This window comes from Megachile rotundata, chromosome 13 (genome assembly GCF_050947335.1).
Source record: "Megachile rotundata isolate GNS110a chromosome 13, iyMegRotu1, whole genome shotgun sequence".
NCBI lineage: Eukaryota > Metazoa > Arthropoda > Insecta > Hymenoptera > Megachilidae > Megachile > Megachile rotundata.
The window spans coordinates 15,912,418-15,929,941 of NC_134995.1; the positions used below are offsets into that span (position 1 = coordinate 15,912,418).

The following is a 17,524-nucleotide window of genomic DNA, read 5'->3' on the forward strand; positions in this document are numbered from 1 at the left end:
ATTAAATCAAAGCTTAATTTTTAAATGTATATCTTTTCTTTGTCAATACAAATGAAATTGTTATTCTTTTAAATGGTTTTTGAGGATAAGTTCAAGAAATCATAAATGTACTTTTAATATTAGTTGAAAAAGATGTTTCATTTTTAGTCCATATTCTTCTTTTACCAACTTTGAAACCACATTGTTTTAGTTGCTTAATTTTAAATCGACTTGCTAATCTGTTGTGAACTGTTAATAATTAAACTTAAATATCTGATCTATAATTATAATATTTCTACTTAAAGTTGATAAAATACTATTTAAAAAACTAACACATTTACCTTCTGATGAAATTTGTTCAGATACTGAATTTAAACTAGAACTTGATGATTGAAATAGTGAAGATCGACTTCTGTGTACTGCAATACGATTGCGATAAGATAAAGTGTGGCGACGTTTCTGTTTCTTATTTAATTGTTGCGTTGATTCGGAAGTACTTAATTCATCTTCACCCCAAAATGAACGATCGGTATCATCAGATATTGTCGAAATCGGCGTTAGAGACTTAAACGTTAATTTGTTAAAAGTAGAGAACATACTACGTGTGATTGTAATAGAGGCAGCTTACAATTTTCTCAGAAGTTTCCAATGTATAAAGTGATCGATTATCATAACCTTCGTCATCTTCAGAATTTTGTATTATTTTTCGTGTATCACCACTGGCGTGATAACTCATTACGAATTTCACTTTAAGAATTAAAAATGTTATGATTGTATATTTCTATTTATCAACCTAAGATTCATTACACAATTTTCTTATATGGTCATAAGAATCATTTGGAATGGTAGGTTTCTATTTCTGAATGATAGAACACTTATATTGTGATATGATTTGAAATGTTTATTGAATACATTTCTTTTATGTCAAATTTGTTAAGAAATAAAAATATCAATTCACAAAATGTTTTTTTAGACATTTACTGAAATTTTGACAGCTTTTCATCCTAATAAATGTATAACAAATCACTATTTTTTTGTTTATTGTACATTTATTATGTTGTTAGTGTCAAGGAGAGAAATGAAATGAAACCAATTTTTTACACTCAATATAAAATTTGTTTATGCATCTTTTACTGTTAATGAAAAATAAACAAATAGAATGTAAAATCACTGTATTTTTTTAAATACATTTTAAACATCTGTTATGTTCAATAATGTTCTTTAATACCAACAGGATAGATTTATCCTTTCTTTTACTTTTCTAATTAAGTTTTTATATGAATTTTAATATATATCACATTGTATGTATATGTATAAACAAGCCAAATCTTAATCATTCTCTGATTTTCTACGTTTTTTTGAACGTGGGCTGTCAGTATCATGTGGACTTGGTGTGATATGACTTCGTTTCCTTTTAATATTAGTTTCACTAGCCTCACTACTACTACTTGCTGCAGTTCTTGTTTCTCTTCTAAGTGTTCCCTCTTCTGTAACTTGCACTAGTATCTGAAAAAGATTTAATACATTACTTGTAAATAATGATTAGATGTATATTAAACATATATTTCAAATTTTTACCTGCATATGTTGTAAACATTCTTCTTGCATTGAAACTGCCATTTTATAAATAAATGTATCATGTTTATTATACATTATAGCATTTTGAAACATTAACATTACATCACGTTGAAAATGCATTGTAGATCTTATAGTTCCATTGTCAATGTTTTTTTTAATAGTTGATAAATCCATTGGTCGAAAGATAACTGAATGATATCCAGGTGCTTGGTCTTCTGTGATAGGTCTTAAAAATACAGATGCATATTTATGTGTAGCAAGTCGGTTATAAACTAGCATGACTGCTTTTTTCCATGCTCTATAGTCTGCACCTTCACCTGTCCCTTCATTTTCAGGTTCACTGTCAATAGAGACATTCTGTTTTTTAGAATAAGTTTTCATGGCACGTCCTCCACTTAATTTACTTAGTGATGATTCTTCCTCATCTAATTCAACGGTATCTTCTCCAATACTTGTGACAGCTTCTGATTCTTTTTTTACATGTTCACTATCTTCATTTTTTTTATCTTCTTTTTCTTCCTTTACTTGAATTTCTTCTTTTTTGACGTCTAACATAAAAGAAGTTTCTAATTGAATTTTAGATTCTTCCTCTACTTTTGGTTCCTGAAATGTGGTTTCTTCTTTTTTAATATCAGCAACATCAGGTTCAAATTTGGATTCTGCACTTTCCTGTTTTGAAGTTCCAATTTCCTCTGGAGATACTAATCGAGTAGAATCTTCTACAATTGCTGTCTCTTCTATTTCTTCTTCTTTAATTTCTATATCTTGCAAAATAGAACTTGTTGTATCTTCTGAAGAATCTTTTGTATCTTCTTTCTTAAATTCTTCTGTATAAAATTCTAAAGCTTCTTCTGTCTGTTCTTCTTGAGATTTATCTGGTGACTCTTCACTTACTTCTATAATAGTCTTTTCTTTTACTACAATAATAGGTTCTTCTTTAAATGATTCAATTGATTCTGTACTTTCTATGGTATTCTCTATAATATGTTCTTCCGTTACTTTCTTTTTATCATCTGAACTATGTGTACTTTCATCATCTTCTAAAATTAAACTAATATCTTGCGATTTTTCTGTATCTTCAGTGCTGGGGAGATCATTTGTTACTTCAGATGAAACACTAACAATTTCTGCAGATGGTACATCTTGCTGTTCACCTGTAATTTTTGCAAGATGCATTTCTATCTGATCTAATTCCATACTACTTTTATTTTCTATTTCTTCAGAATATTCTCTTTGTAATTTGGTATTAGGTGATTCTTTAGACTCTGATATAATTAGTTCTGTTTCTTCTTCTTCAATTTCATCTTCTACTACATCATCCATCATTTCTTTGACAGGTATTTTTGAATCATTTTCTTCAGCTTCCACATTCGAAGTAGAATCCATAGTGTCAAATTCATCGACGATTTGTTTTTCTTGTAATGGGATATCTTTGCTATTTTCTCCATCATGAGTTTCTAATTCAGGGACAACTTCTTCATTTGATCTTTCATCACATATACTTTCTTCAGATTTCACTTCTTCAGACACGTTTGTTATAGTTTCAGATATTTCGGCAACAAGAACTTTTGGTTCTTGAGGTTCAATGGCAACTGTACCTATAATTTCTGCAATATTTGATGTGCTAGAATCAATTTCTTCAATAGCCATTGCACTCTCTGGCGAATTAGAAAGCGATACGACTTCGTCTACGTCTCTGGGTTCTGGTCGTTCCGTTACTACTGGAACTTCATGAATTTGAGATACAGCAATAGTATTAATTGTAGTTGCACTTGTATCCAAAGTCTGTGGACTTCCGGTTATTTCCTCTTTTATTAGTTCTTCTATATCTCCAATGATTTCATTAATTTCATCTTTATCTATTACATCTGCCATTATATCTTTACGAATTACATCATCTATATGATCTATTATCTGCACCATACTTTCTGTTACTGGAATATTTGGTGTATTAATTGTATGAGCTTGAGTAGTTACTGGTGTTTCATTATGAATTGTCATTTGATGAACAGATTGTGACTGAAGATTTTGAATTTCAGTAGGCACATTTTGTTGAGATACAATAGTTGGAGCTGACTGTAAATTAGGTAAAGGACCTCGTTGTGCATTAGCAGGCATCTCTAATAACATGGATAAAGTGGGTGCACCAACCGATGGTCGCTCTGGTGGAACATTTGAAATTGCAGAAGAAACCAATTGATGCAATTGGGAAGATACATTTTGTGTTAGTTGAGAATTTGGTACTTTAGGACTAGAACCAAGTAAACTTGTAATTGTAGGAGAACTAACTTGTCCTGTAGTAGTTGAAGTTTGAATTTGTGTTGTTGGACTAGGAGATTTTAATAAACTTGTTAATAATGGTGATCTTCCTCCCCTACTTTTCTTTTCATCATCATCTAATGTTTCTGTAGTTTCTTGAATTTCTCCTGTACTTTCTATAGATTTACGCTGACTTATAATAGATACTCCTTGCTGCAAATTTAACTCCTGTTTTTGTTGTCGTTTTGCTAACCACATAGAATGTGCTCTTGCTTTTTGTTCTTGTTCCCGTTCTTCTTGTTCAATAGCAAGCCACATCTTTTGTAATTTATCTTCTGTTATAGATCCAGATTTTAACATGTTTACTTCAGCTTTAAGTTGTTGATATTCATCTCTTTGAAAAGCTAATATTTGTCCTAATTCAGCTATTCTTTCTTGTGTCAGTCTTTTAACTATTGATTCACCTGTTGTTTCTCCACTCTCCCTTTTTTTTCTCTTAGGAGTATCTGCATTTTCCAACAAATGTGCATATTGAATTGCACAAGATTTCTGAGAAAACCAATCAGGTGGTCTTAATGTTTCCTTTTCAACAAATGCTTTCAGAGATCTAGATACACTCATCCAGTTTTGATCTCCTGACTTTAATACACTAGAAGCTAAACATAGCTGTTCTCGGGTATTCCAAGTATCATAAGATCTTTTCAATCTTAATCCTATAAATAAATGTTACAGTAATCAGAAAATATAAGGTAAATGAATCTATGTTTAATCAATCTTTTTAACATTACTTTAAAAAGTATATTGATTATGTCAATATTTTTAAGTAAAAGTTTGTTTACATTGTATAGGTTAAGAAACATTGCTGGCTAATGTGTGCATAAAAATATAATGGTAGAATATAATAATACTAATTATTAAAATAATCCGGTCATAGCATTATATTAATATAATATTGTGCATTATATTTTATATAAATTAAGAAATATATATATTAAAAACCATTATTCTTGTTAATCGCCAAATTACAAACTATAATAAATAAAATGATAAACTTACTGTCCTGTACTGACGTCATAATTTCAACAAAAAGTTTTATTTGTTTTTAACGTATATATACCACGACATAAAAATTTGTAGATAAATTAATTATCATGAATTCTTTTATGACTTTTCACATTTGAGCTATCAAATACACCACGCATTCTTTCTGTCTTAGAGAAACATGGAATATACGGACAGCTGATTTCGAACTTGAAACTAGGGAATACGAGAAACAGAAATGTAATGGCGGATACAAAGCAAACTGTCAAAGTATGGTGCATTATACTGTCGTTGTAATTAATCAACTGTCGAACACAGTTTATCGACGATTAAATGAGGAGAGGATAAATATGCGTTGAATACGTGAAATTGTTGAATTAGTAATGCAATTACTGTAACTTGTATATACACAATTAAAAGTGCAGATTTCTTGTATTAATTGTATATACATAGATCATTTAATATCTCACAAAACTGTTTTATTTTACAATGATGAATAATCGAAGACGAACAAACAATTTTACTTATGTTAGTTCATGCGTAAAATACATGATATTTCTGCTCAATTTTATTTTTTGGGTAAGCTTTATTTTGTGATTCTAATTTGAAATTTTTATCTATATTTTTAGTTTTGCCATTATTATAATTTTTTTTATTATAAAGAACTAAGTAATAGGTCATTACATTAAACAAATAAATGTTTTTATGCAGTTGTTTGGTGGCCTTCTAATTGGAGTGGGTTTATACGCATTTGTGGATAAATGGCAAGCAACTGGTTCCGTTAGAGTGGAGAATGTGTACGATGTAGTGCTAAATATTTCACTTGTAATGGTTATAGCAGGAGGAGTTGTTTTTGTTGTTAGTTTTGCAGGATGTGTTGGAGCATTACGGGAAAATACATGTCTTCTTAAATTTGTTAGTATCAAAGTATTGAGTAGATATTTAGCAGTTCATTAAAAAACTATCTTGTATATTTATTTATTACAGTACTCATTGTGTTTACTGGTGTTCTTTCTCCTCGAAATGGGTATAGCAATTGTTGGCTTTGTATTTCCGCATACATTACAATCATTATTGGAAGAATCATTTACTGATAAAATTATACAAACATATCGTGAAGATCCAGATTTGCAAAACTTTATTGACTTTGGTCAACAAGAAGTAAGAAGTTTCATAAAAAATATATATTTAAAAATTTTCTGTTAAAATTAATTATAATCAATCATGTTACCATTTTTATGAACAGTTTAGATGTTGTGGTTTAAGTCAAGAGGGATATTTGGATTGGGGAAAAAATGAATATTTCAACTGCTCCAGTCCAAGTGTAGAACGCTGTGGTGTACCATTTTCTTGCTGTATTAATGCTACAGACATATCAGTAAGTATTACTTACATTATAAACAATATTTCCTTAACAGATTTAAAACAAAAGCGACATCATTCAATTTTTTAGAGTGGTCTTGTGAACATAATGTGTGGTTATAAGGTACAAATGTTACCAGTATCTGAAGCAGGCAAAAAAGTGTGGACTAGTGGTTGCATTGAAATTGTGAGAAGTTGGGCAGAACGTAATCTATATACAATAGCTGGTATTGCTTTGGGGATAGCTCTTAGTCAACTATTTGTTATTTACCTTGCAAAAACGTTGGAAGGTCAAATTGAATTGCAAAAATCTCGCTGGGATTCCTGAGCTTGACCTCAGGCCACCTACCGCTATCAGATACATTCCCCTTCAAGCAGGCAGGTGGCCAATGGCCGAACAAGAGGCCAGGATACAGAAACAAATGTAAATGTTCGTATGACATTACTTGTTGTTTTTGCGATCTTTGTATACATACTTTGTATCCTTTCTTTAATTAGATTTGTTCTTTACTTCAAAACTTATTTTCATGTATATTTAAGTAAGGGTTAATTTTTACTTTCATACATGACACTATTTTTGTAATCATTTCAAAATGTTGTTTTTAATCTAGTATACATGTTTATCAACAAATTTTGTAGTAATATTTGTCTATATTCGTCTATTTTGATAAGACTCATATATTTTCTTCTTTGAATTATATGCAGTTTACATTTACTAATTTCAAAGTAAGTATCTAAAAATTGGATATCGTTTAATCGCTATGATTACTAATGTATCAACTTGATTGCACAAATTACTTGCATATGAGGAAATAAATTTTTATTCAACGCGATTAATTAAATGTATAGTGATAAATACATAGTGGGGTAAATTGATTCTGTAATAATATATAATGTTTTCATATTTATAATTCATTTAGAAAATATGCACTTGTATGATATTGAATTTCATATGTTGGTAATTTTTGCATAAGAATTCCAAGACGTCATTCGCACAGTGTATGTATTAGTATCATAAGTATTAAGATAAGTATTAAATGTCCTACAAAAGACTTACAACATTATATAATTTATGAAGTAGCTATGAACTGTAAGAGATTCGTACTTTTTTATATATTAATACCATTTTTCGTTGTCATTATATCTATAAAAACATTTTAATGTGCAGTATTATTGTATTTTCTTTTTATTTATGTAACAGAATGTGTCTTTTATTAACTATAAATAACAATTATTTGACGTATCAAAGTAAATAGCTGTATAAGTAAAAGCACGCACATCTTTGGAACAGTTGGAATCTCTTTCACTATGTATTTACTTCGATTTTGTATGATCGTATTATAAAAATATTAATAAGCATATAGTGATTTACAAAACAATACTGTTAATTATTATGTTGTATTAGTGTAACTCCAGTAAATAAGATGAAAAAACGTCCAGTGCCAAAGTCGAAATATCATTTTATTTGAGAGAAACCTGACAATAATCTGGTATAAATTATTTCTTTATTAAGTGCATATATAATACATCTGCGGATCTTTCTATCAAGAATAAATGTAAAATTGATATATGAAACTAGTTTGTAATAAACAAATATTATTCTAAGAGTGTGTTATTCTAGCTTACCAATAAATTATTATATATTTATAACGTTTAATAAGAATAAGAAATAAGCAGTTCATATTACCTGTTATAAAAGCATTTATTTATATAAAGATGTATCTACAGTGATGTTATCAGAATATTCTAAAATAACACTTTGTCCATCAATAAGTTTAGAACTTTCACACAATTTTGTTATAGGCATGTCCATTTCATTACAAATTAATGCACCATTTGTATGATGAAATAACTGTAATTTACATGCACCTGCTATGCTATTATTATTAGAAATTTTCAACGTATCAGCAATTGAATCTATAACTTTTCCATATACCCAATTTACATTTACATAAACACCTTTTGATGGTTTTATGTGTTTATTAGATATTGAAGTTGGCGGATACACATGCAAATAGAAACGTTCATTTACTGGTATATTTTTAGGACCAACAGCAGAACCTTTTACACGCATAAGTCGTACCTATTTAAATAATGTCCAAATTAAACACAAGTAAATTTTTACTAAACATTATTTCAATATTAAAACATACTTTATTTGCCATTGCAACATTTTTGGATTTCTTCAGATTGTCTGAAATTTGTTGATCTACTATAGCTTTTGCTTCTGCAAATTGTTTCTTTGGTATTTGCCATTTTTTTAATTTTGTTGTTTTTTCCTCATTAGTATATTCTAAGCAGCCATGATATCTATGTTGCAAACAAAAGTGTTTTTTACATTTAATGCATAGCATTTCAATGGGTGAAGTTTCCTTGCAACATTTATCGGAACACACATAATTTGATCTTTTCACTTTACTATGTACAATATTGTCATGAAAATTTAAGCACTTATGAGCATCGATATGGAAATGTTCTGTGCAAAATATGTTGAGACAATAATCACATTTAAGCGGTAGAAAATTTAACTGTTTACAATTCTTCATTGAACATCTTTCTCCAACATCTGGAAACTCCATTTTGAATCTGTAACAAAAACAATGCAGAAGAGGTAAACAGTTAAAGTAATTAAACTTTAGTTATGTAAATAATATGAATACTATGTATTCACAAATTATGACCTGTTTAATTATGTGATGGTGTTGGAGAATGTAAATGATTCTCACTGAGAGATCCTAATGCCAAATTATTCCATTTTTGTTCTAATTCTTTCAGCGTCATGTGAGAATCACCATTGTCACTTTCAGGATCAGGTAATTCCGCAACTGGTACTACAATATCGTCGATGGGTAAACGTTCTTTATGCCAAGCTTCATCGATTAAATCTAATAATCTACCGTCTCCACAAACTTGACTGTCCATTCTAGAAATAACTTTATATGCAATATATTATACATACTATTATAACACAAATCGTCTATATTTTTGCATGTTGTATATATATAGTGTATTCAAGAGCAAATCTGGTTGCTTAATGAAAATGGCAGCCGAGAGGAACAGATCCCTACCCCTACCACTAGCAGTCGACTAACTGGCACGCATTAATCCTAATATGCTGTAGGTAATTCTGAGAATACCTTTACGATTTAATATATTGACAAGATATATTATTTCTTTTACGACATAGATTTTTCAGAAACAATTAATTTAAAAAATAAATATTATTTTGGAAATGTGACTGTTACACGAATTCCAAAATTTAAATTTTCGCACGCTGTTTGGAAACAGTCCAATTAGCGTCATCTAGTGATAAAGACAGGAACTGTCCAAACATTCTTTTCTCGCAATTATCTGTTTTACTAGTTCTAGCGTACACCGATAGATGGCGATACCGACAGTTTCAGGCTGCGCGAGAAAATTTCAATTTTAGAATTCGTGTAAGAATCAGGTTTCCAAAATGTTGTATATTTCTTAAATTAATTGTTTTTCAAGCATCTATATCATTTTTTTTTATTATTAATTGAAATGCAATTATTATTCTTACAAAGTCTAACGTATAATGATTTCTTGTTTGTAATAAAGAGGCTATATATTTATCCATTTAGCTATAATGGTATACATGCAAACAATATTTGATGCTTTGGTCTTTTATTTATATGACGAAGAAGAAATTGTCTCCTGGATTTATATATAATCATAGTTTTTTTCCTTTTGCAATTAATCGTGTCGTTTATGTTCTTCAAATAATCGATTTGTATCGTGTCCTTCGCCCGTATCCTTGCAAATTCCTTCCTTAGTATCGCACGTTAATCCATTAGCACATGGACAAAGGATGTAATGAACATTGGTTAATGTTACTAGGGCACCATCAGGATATCCCAGGGTCATATTAGTGGGCGAAGTACTGCCTGGTCTACAAATTTCTCCTTCAGCTTGCATTACTTTACATTGTGGAATACTGTACCTCAACGGTCCTAGAATTATATATACACGTATTTCATTAACATCTATTCTTATATACACATTACGTATTTTTTGATGTTTTAGCAAATAATTATACCTATGTTACAACAATAGCCTGAATCGCACTCTGCATTGCTTTGGCATTGTATATAATCCGGTCTATTCGTTTGTGCGCGGGAGGAGCAACTCAATACAAACAAAAGAAATAAAGTGACAAAAATTGGCGTCATCGTTGTTATTTTCGCTTGCTGACTCCTACGGAAAAAGAAAAAATAAATTTAAGTATTTTATGATCTGAAACACTGTTTGGAATAGTACTTATCGATTGCGTTGGTTATTCATGAAATTGGTTATATTCGCGAATTTTTATAGAACGATAATACCTTTTTTTGAAATCTGATTAATTGTACAGTTACGACTGTACAGTACCGCTTCAGGAAACGATGCTACATAGGTTGATCTTATAAGGACTGATCTTTTGTCCATAGATTAGTCACACGTTAATCGTAATATGAATAAGTTAAAGTATCTGTTCCCGATATCGGAATTCCTTGATACGTTCAATGTTTGCCCTAATTTCATTGTTCCGTAAATATCCTCAGACTGTAACCTTCACCTTTTTCCTAGTCGCGATAAAACACCATTGAAAATGATCAAATTACTACAATAAATAGAATGACACAATTGCTAACAAACTATATTAGGACGTAGGACCCCTCCCCCTGCGCGTTAAGACCTTTGCCCTATTGGTGATAAGTTTTCTAAAAAAACCAACAAATTATCGATCGACTGATAATAACGCATAATAAGGTTCTTTCTAACTGCTATTCAAATTTACATATTCCATCAAAAGTTGTTTTTAACAGTACGAGAAAACCGATCATGTTCGAAATTCTGTGCACTATCTATGCATCTTCTGTGCTATTTCATGTAGTAATTTTGTACTAGATTATCTCTTCAAATATTAGTTTTCAGTATGTACAGCTGTATTGTTTACAATTTTTAACGGCCAACTTTAATCGAAGTACGATTGTATTAATTTAGTAGGTCTGGGTCACGATTGACCTGATTCTGCTATTCGATAGTTAATCGGATGCACAGATCACTTTCGTTCCTTTTTCACGAAACTGAGAAATAACAAAAATGTATATAGTTGATACTTACGAATCTATGTTGTCCACACTCGACAAACACTTGTCGGCATTTGATCGTGCAAACCGGTGAGCCTGTTGTTTTTATATAGGCTCTTCCTCCGCTTCGTTCGTTTCACCAAATAAACGAACAGTTTACACATTTTTCCTCTGGATTAAAAAATTTACGTGCGATGCGTTTGCGAGTGCATCACGTTACTCTGCACAATTCTATATTTGGTATAAATTAAAATTTAAATATTTAGACAAAGTTAACGAGTAATTAATTGTATTTTGTATTCATTCTAAAAAAAGAAGACGCCGCATTCATCAAAAGATCACTTTAGTAGCGACAACGAAAAGTCTTTTTCAGGTTTCCCTAAACTTTGCATTTTTTTATGCATGTTATGTATACAGGTGACGATAAACACAGTAAAAAATTGCCTCTTTATAATTGTAGTATTACGTCATCAATTGAATGGAAATCCCGAATGGAAATCCGTAAAGTCAGATCGTATCACATCCTGAAAGCATATGCGTAGGATTAATAATTAATGGTTTTAGTTGCACCGATGCAATGGTAATTATTCACGACATTACAATGTATCGAAAATTATAGTGCATCGGTATAATTTATATTACTGGAAAATCAAGACATGTATTTCGAAAAGGGATATGCGGAATTTTGCGCGGTGAATTAATGAAGATCTTTTCAAACTTTTATAGGTCGAGATCGTTTTTCGAAAATGATTAGAAGTCACAAAGTTCATTAAATGCAAAATTTGTAAGTGTGAAAATTTCAAAATATCGATTTTGATAGACAGTATTTTTGAAAAAATACTTTTAATGCATTTTAAATGCCTGATTCTTGCATATTTTTAAAAATCCATATTTACGCGCGCGTACTGTAAAAAAAGCATATTTAGCGCAGTCTAGTGTTCTAGCATGAAACTATAGAAAAAAAGTATTTTTTCGCAAAATAAAGTATTTTTATATTTTGTTCATATTTGCAAATTGTTCTTTGACCCCTATGAATTTAGAAAAATGATATGTTATTGCCTGATATGTCGAAAGAGTTCTGTAGTTCTGCACCTGACCACTGGATTACGCTAGTGGTACTCTTTTTCTGAGAGTACGCGCGTAAACCAAAACTTTTAAAAATATACAAGTATATATTCTTTAAAAGATACTGGTTATTAAAATTGATGTTATCAATAATGTCGGTATTTCTAATTGTATGGCACTAATAACAGCGGCATGTGTAGTCCAAAATTTATCATGTATCTCGTCGGTGCTACTATTTTGATGTTTCCCCGCTAGATGTTCTTACTTCTACCCGATATTTCCACCGAATTACTATAGATAGATTAGGTGTAACTGGAAATAACCTCACGTCACGTCCCATGTGAAGAATTATAATGATGCTGTTGGTTTCACGGGGTTATAACTATTTATAAAATCAGCTATTTAATCGTGTACCATTTAAAATGGTCGAATACGAGTTACCGGTGTTGTACCTGGTATAACTCATTGTTGTGTATTTCAGCATTTTTTGATAATTAAAGAAGAAATTAATGATTTTGTAATGGAATAAACACGTTCGTAAGATCGGTGGATCTATTTTTACTTTTTTAAATTCATTCACAAGTTCAATTATGGTAATTGTTTCATTTAACTACGAATCATTTAAAAAATGTACGAGTAAACATTTAATACTTTTTTACTGTTAATCAAATGTTTTAGGCTCTCCTAGGAGCTCAGTTGGTTATCACTCTTATTATGGTTAGTGTCATTCAAAAATTAACTCCTCATTTTTCTCTGGCAAGATGGATTCTATGTTCTACAGGGTATTTATTGAAATATGTAGTTATTAAAATTCAATGATACATAACATAGTATAAACAGAAGATTACTATTATCAGGTTGACACGTTATTTGTATCCAACTGATCAACAACTTAGAACTCTTGCGGGTGTACCTAAAGAAAAACTCAAGAAAAGTAAACACATGGAAAATGGAAAGGTTGGAGACGTGTTTCATGTTCCTAGGAATTTGAATATTACGCTAGAAAGCGTTAAAATAACCACATTAGATGTAGTGCATTTAAAATATTATACAGAATATCAGTGGTTATTGGACTTTTCTGTTTATGCTACTGCAGTTTATATCATTACAGAGGTTAGTAATTACATTATTTCTTGCGATTGATGTTAAGGTTATTTTCATATGTGTATTTTAATATTTGTATTTTTCATTCACTTAATAGCTGTATAATTATTTATATCCAATTAAAGATGAAATTAATTTAAGTATGCTTTGGTGCTCATTGGTTCTCGGGTTTGCATTGTATCCTTTGTATCAATGACTTTTATTGTAAAGGTGCATTGTATTTTCCAATAATGATTATTATATTTGAATGAATTTAATTTCCTTAATCAGTATGTAGTAAAGTATTACTTTCCCTTTGGGTACAATACTTTAAAGGAGAAGAGAGTATAGGTGAACGATCTACGTGTATTGTAACTGGATTTGCGTATCTTCTTATAGCTATGATAGTCCTTATTGTTGATGAGAATAATCTTGAAATTGGATTGGATAAAGCTTATGCAAGTTTTAACCATAGTGCATCACTTTTTTTAGATAATCAGGGTCTTTCTTCTACGTAAGTTTATAGAATTCTGAATTCTATCTTCTGATCTTAATTTTATTTACATAATAACATAGCCTTTCTCGTAGAGGACCTGCATCCAAAATTGTTGTGAAGTTCTTTCTTGCCTTGTGGTGTGGCTTGGTTGGTTCTTTATTTACCTTCCCAGGGTTAAGAGTATCAAAAATGCATTGGGATGCATTAAGGTACTAAAACATTGGATTAATTCTTAACATTCTTATGCTAACACACTAATAATAAAAAATTGTGTTTCAGATATTATAAAGATCAGAAGTTATTGTTATTAATAGCAAATATTAGTTATGCATCTCCTCTCTTGTTGGTAAGTTTGTGGATTAAACCTGTCAGCAGAGATTACCTCACAATTCGAATATTTACTGGTATGAATGAGCCACTGTAAGTTAAGAAATAGTGAAAACTACCCTCATATATTTAATGTGAAAATTTTAAATAAAAAAAAAATTTTGCAGTATGACAGCTTCAGCTTTTGAGAGTATGAGGTTAATTGTAATAGTTACTGCAGTTTTATTAAAACTTGTTTTAATGCCAATGTACTTGCAATCATACCTTAATTTAGCTGTACAACGATTAGAGAATCAAAAGAAAGAAGCGGGAAGAATTACGAACGTTGATCTACAGAAAAAGGTATTTATAAATAAATTCGCAATATTTTTATCTATTAAAATTATGATCGACAATCTGTATAAAAATCTATATTGTGATTTATTTCAGATAGCTGCAGTATTTTACTATTTATGCGTTGTAGCATTGCAATTTATTGTTCCATTAATTATATGTTTGTTTTTTACATTCATGTACAAGACATTAGGTAAAGTAAATAAATGTTAATTGTTATGCATTTAACATGTTTGTGCATATAAGTATTTCTTCTAGGTGGTTATACATGGGTAGATCTTTTTAAGGGCTCAGCATTTGAAGAATGTCCTGCAAATCAACCACCTAAATCTATATCTAACACAATAAACAGCGATGATGATAATGAAAAAACCGTTGTGCAAACAGCGCAAGACTTTCAACTTGCTTTGAGTTCCTTAAAGCAGGTAATGATAATTTATCTCGTTTAATTTTAATTAAGATTTAGTAACAGACATTTTATTATATCTTTTTATACATTCCTTATTTGACAGATATTTACTACAGATGTGTACAGAGGTTTGTTAGGTTTAGCAACATGGTGGAGTTGTTTTGCATTGTTTGCAACTACCGCTATGGGTATGTTTTATCAATCATACTTCACTAGCATGTAAGGAAATTACAAGGAAGAACATTTGATGTCATTTCGCACAAACTTACGTCATTTATTATAATTGGTTCGTTACTACTGAAACCATTGGATTACTGCATAAATCCTGAAATTGATGTATTTTAAAAGGAAATACCTATATGAAGGTATGCACAATACTGGCTGTTCGAAAGAAACAGTAATACTATAAAACTTTTATGGTATATATATAGCAATACGAATGATGCGATTGCAATACGAATAAATACTATTTAAAAAAAGTTTAAGATTAGCAATTGCAAATTCTTTTTATATTGTACAACATATAACGTTTATATAAAGAATTAAGAAAGTACTGTATCATAAAGTGTAGCAAATATAAAAGCAGAGAAATTTTAAAATGTTTTACAACTAAATATAAATAAGACTTTAAATTGTATGCAAGGCATAAATAAATTGAATCACTGCCAGGAAACAGTATTTGGTATTCTACGAGGAACTAACTGATTACAATTAATAACTCGTCTGTGTGACAGTTCTTGATGAAATTGGTCGAAAGTCGCTTTCATCGCTGATATTACAATCGTAGATGGATCGTATGGAAATATTTCACTGCCATGTAAATATTTGCTTGAACAGTATGTAATTAAAACCTTGTGTATATTTCTGTACAGTATTTATTAAAAATTTTGCGTACAATAATTAATAGTTTTATTTAAAAAATCATAACAAGTTTATCTTTGTTTATTTATAATTTAAATCTTGCACATTATATTCTATCATAAAGATCTGTAAAAGAGAAAACTATTTAAAATGATTACAATTCATGGATTGTGCTATTTTGGTGTAATGGAATCATTGTATCGTGGAGAAAGTGCGATGGTACATTTGAAAATGTGTCGATGCGATGCTACTCACGTATCAACCAGGCTGCTTCCGCGATATATAACCCCCCACGGTCTACTCAATGTCAGAATAGCTATTGATTTTCATCGACTATAATACTGTCAGTGTTTTTTAACGATAAACTTTTTGGAGACACTCGAGAAGTTTTGACACATTTAAAACATGCTGGTAAGTACTTATCATTCTAACAGAGGTTTTTTTTTAATATCATATATTTCAGTGCAAATAATTATTTTTAGAAATATACAGCGCTTTGCTGCATGATGTTTTTGTCTGTGCTTGGAGAACCACCTATTCAAGGTGTCAGACCAACCAATGTATTGGGCAGTTCTGATCAACATGCATCTTTCAGTTTTGTTAGACCAGGCTTAACACAAACAGCTTTTGCATTCAGTGGCCCTAGCTCTCACCAGTCATTTAGTTCTAGCATTGGAAATCCTTATTTGGCACAAAAAGTTTTACCAAACGTTGCTAATGCGCTTACATATAGAAATCCCGGCTTAGGTTTGTAACATTTTTATGAGATTTCATAATTTGCAATCAGATATCAACTAGTTGAAATTAAAATAAATTTATTATATTTTAGGTACATTTCCAGTTGGTCCTATTGCACAGGGTTACGCAACTGCACCGGCTGCACCTACATTTGTACCTTTTCCATCTGCACCACTGCCTTATCAAACTTCTGCAGATCCTGCCACAATTTTAGCTTATTATCAGCAGTTACAACAAATTCAGCAACCTCAACTAAATGGTTATTCTGCAGCTACTGCATATCAAGCACAATTGGCACAACTTCTTGCGTTGAGACAAGCTCAGGCCCAGGCCCAGGCCCAGGCTCAGGCTCAGGCTCAGGCTCAAGCTCAGGCTCAAGCTCAGGCTCACGCTCAAGAACATTTGCATGCTACACAAATACAACAGGTATAAAAGTTATTTCAAATAGTACTTTTAAATATATATTATATAAAATTGAAACGTGATTTTTGTTTAATAGTAATCGTCCATAGGTATCAGAACAGGCTGAATTACAACAGGACGGACAGGAACAACAACAGGAACAAAAATCACAAAATTTGTTAGGAATTGCCTACTCATCTGCACCTGCAGTTGCACGAGTTAAAGTATCTGGGAATGGCTATAAATTTGATTTTTAAGAAATATAAATGTACATAGCATTTAAATTTAACTTTATATATCGTTCATATTGTATTTATTTATTTACATTGATTTAAAGAGTGCATATATGCTACTATATATGTGTGTATGTAACGAATACTAAAATTTTGTAATATTTTTATCAAGAAGATTTCGTGTTTTTTTTTTTCATCCTATGATAATTTAAATTTATTTGAAAGCGTATGGTTCTACTTAGAATCTTAAAGGTGTCTTGCGTGT

The 17,524-nt window shown here is 30.5% G+C and overlaps 7 protein-coding genes across 8 annotated transcripts; 3 read left to right on the forward strand and 4 right to left on the reverse strand.

The window, feature by feature from the left end:
* Nucleotides 1–160: 160 nt before the first annotated feature.
* LOC100880625 (uncharacterized) lies at nt 161–957 on the reverse strand. The gene is made up of 3 exons (XM_076539091.1): nt 608–957; nt 321–543; nt 161–257 (listed from the first exon to the last, which is right to left on the reverse strand). Exons 1-3 carry the CDS (start codon nt 713–715, stop codon nt 232–234), a joined length of 357 nt encoding a protein of 118 aa, XP_076395206.1. The 5' UTR covers nt 716–957; the 3' UTR covers nt 161–231.
* A 177-nt stretch (nt 958–1,134) lies between these two features.
* Nucleotides 1,135–5,012, reverse strand: Brd8 (Bromodomain containing 8). The gene is made up of 3 exons (XM_012297963.2): nt 4,873–5,012; nt 1,558–4,529; nt 1,135–1,485 (listed from the first exon to the last, which is right to left on the reverse strand). The coding sequence occupies exons 1-3, from the start codon at nt 4,889–4,891 to the stop codon at nt 1,309–1,311; spliced, it is 3,168 nt and encodes a 1,055-aa protein (XP_012153353.1). The 5' UTR covers nt 4,892–5,012; the 3' UTR covers nt 1,135–1,308.
* A 281-nt stretch (nt 5,013–5,293) lies between these two features.
* On the forward strand, nt 5,294–7,824 carry LOC100880511 (tetraspanin-33). The gene is made up of 5 exons (XM_012297965.2): nt 5,294–5,436; nt 5,569–5,772; nt 5,845–6,018; nt 6,104–6,235; nt 6,311–7,824. The coding sequence occupies exons 1-5, from the start codon at nt 5,347–5,349 to the stop codon at nt 6,545–6,547; spliced, it is 837 nt and encodes a 278-aa protein (XP_012153355.1). The 5' UTR covers nt 5,294–5,346; the 3' UTR covers nt 6,548–7,824.
* On the reverse strand, nt 5,568–8,798 carry LOC100877415 (AN1-type zinc finger protein 1). The gene is made up of 2 exons (XM_003708613.3): nt 8,373–8,798; nt 5,568–8,302 (listed from the first exon to the last, which is right to left on the reverse strand). The coding sequence occupies exons 1-2, from the start codon at nt 8,796–8,798 to the stop codon at nt 7,922–7,924; spliced, it is 807 nt and encodes a 268-aa protein (XP_003708661.1). The 3' UTR covers nt 5,568–7,921.
* A 901-nt stretch (nt 8,799–9,699) lies between these two features.
* On the reverse strand, nt 9,700–12,843 carry LOC100880399 (uncharacterized). The gene is given in 5 exon segments (XM_003708557.3): nt 9,700–10,193; nt 10,280–10,437; nt 11,347–11,411; nt 11,413–11,483; nt 12,792–12,843. Coding segments are annotated over 5 exon segments (603 nt in total). The 3' UTR covers nt 9,700–9,936.
* Nucleotides 12,643–15,925, forward strand: emei (transmembrane protein 161-like emei). Its single transcript, XM_012297956.2, has 11 exons — nt 12,643–12,970; nt 13,056–13,159; nt 13,235–13,490; nt 13,579–13,658; nt 13,759–13,974; nt 14,049–14,165; nt 14,236–14,376; nt 14,451–14,625; nt 14,713–14,809; nt 14,875–15,041; nt 15,129–15,925. The coding sequence occupies exons 1-11, from the start codon at nt 12,968–12,970 to the stop codon at nt 15,246–15,248; spliced, it is 1,476 nt and encodes a 491-aa protein (XP_012153346.1). The 5' UTR covers nt 12,643–12,967; the 3' UTR covers nt 15,249–15,925.
* Nucleotides 15,732–17,433, forward strand: LOC105664245 (uncharacterized). 2 transcript variants are annotated; one of them, XM_076539066.1, is made up of 5 exons: nt 15,732–15,861; nt 16,011–16,297; nt 16,369–16,633; nt 16,716–17,050; nt 17,137–17,433. In XM_076539066.1, exons 2-5 carry the CDS (start codon nt 16,292–16,294, stop codon nt 17,281–17,283), a joined length of 753 nt encoding a protein of 250 aa, XP_076395181.1. In that variant the 5' UTR covers nt 15,732–15,861; nt 16,011–16,291; the 3' UTR covers nt 17,284–17,433. The 2 variants fall into 2 exon arrangements, with proteins under 2 accessions (XP_076395181.1, XP_076395182.1); XM_076539067.1 differs by having other exon boundaries at nt 17,124–17,279.
* The last annotated feature ends 91 nt before the right edge of the window (nt 17,434–17,524 follow it).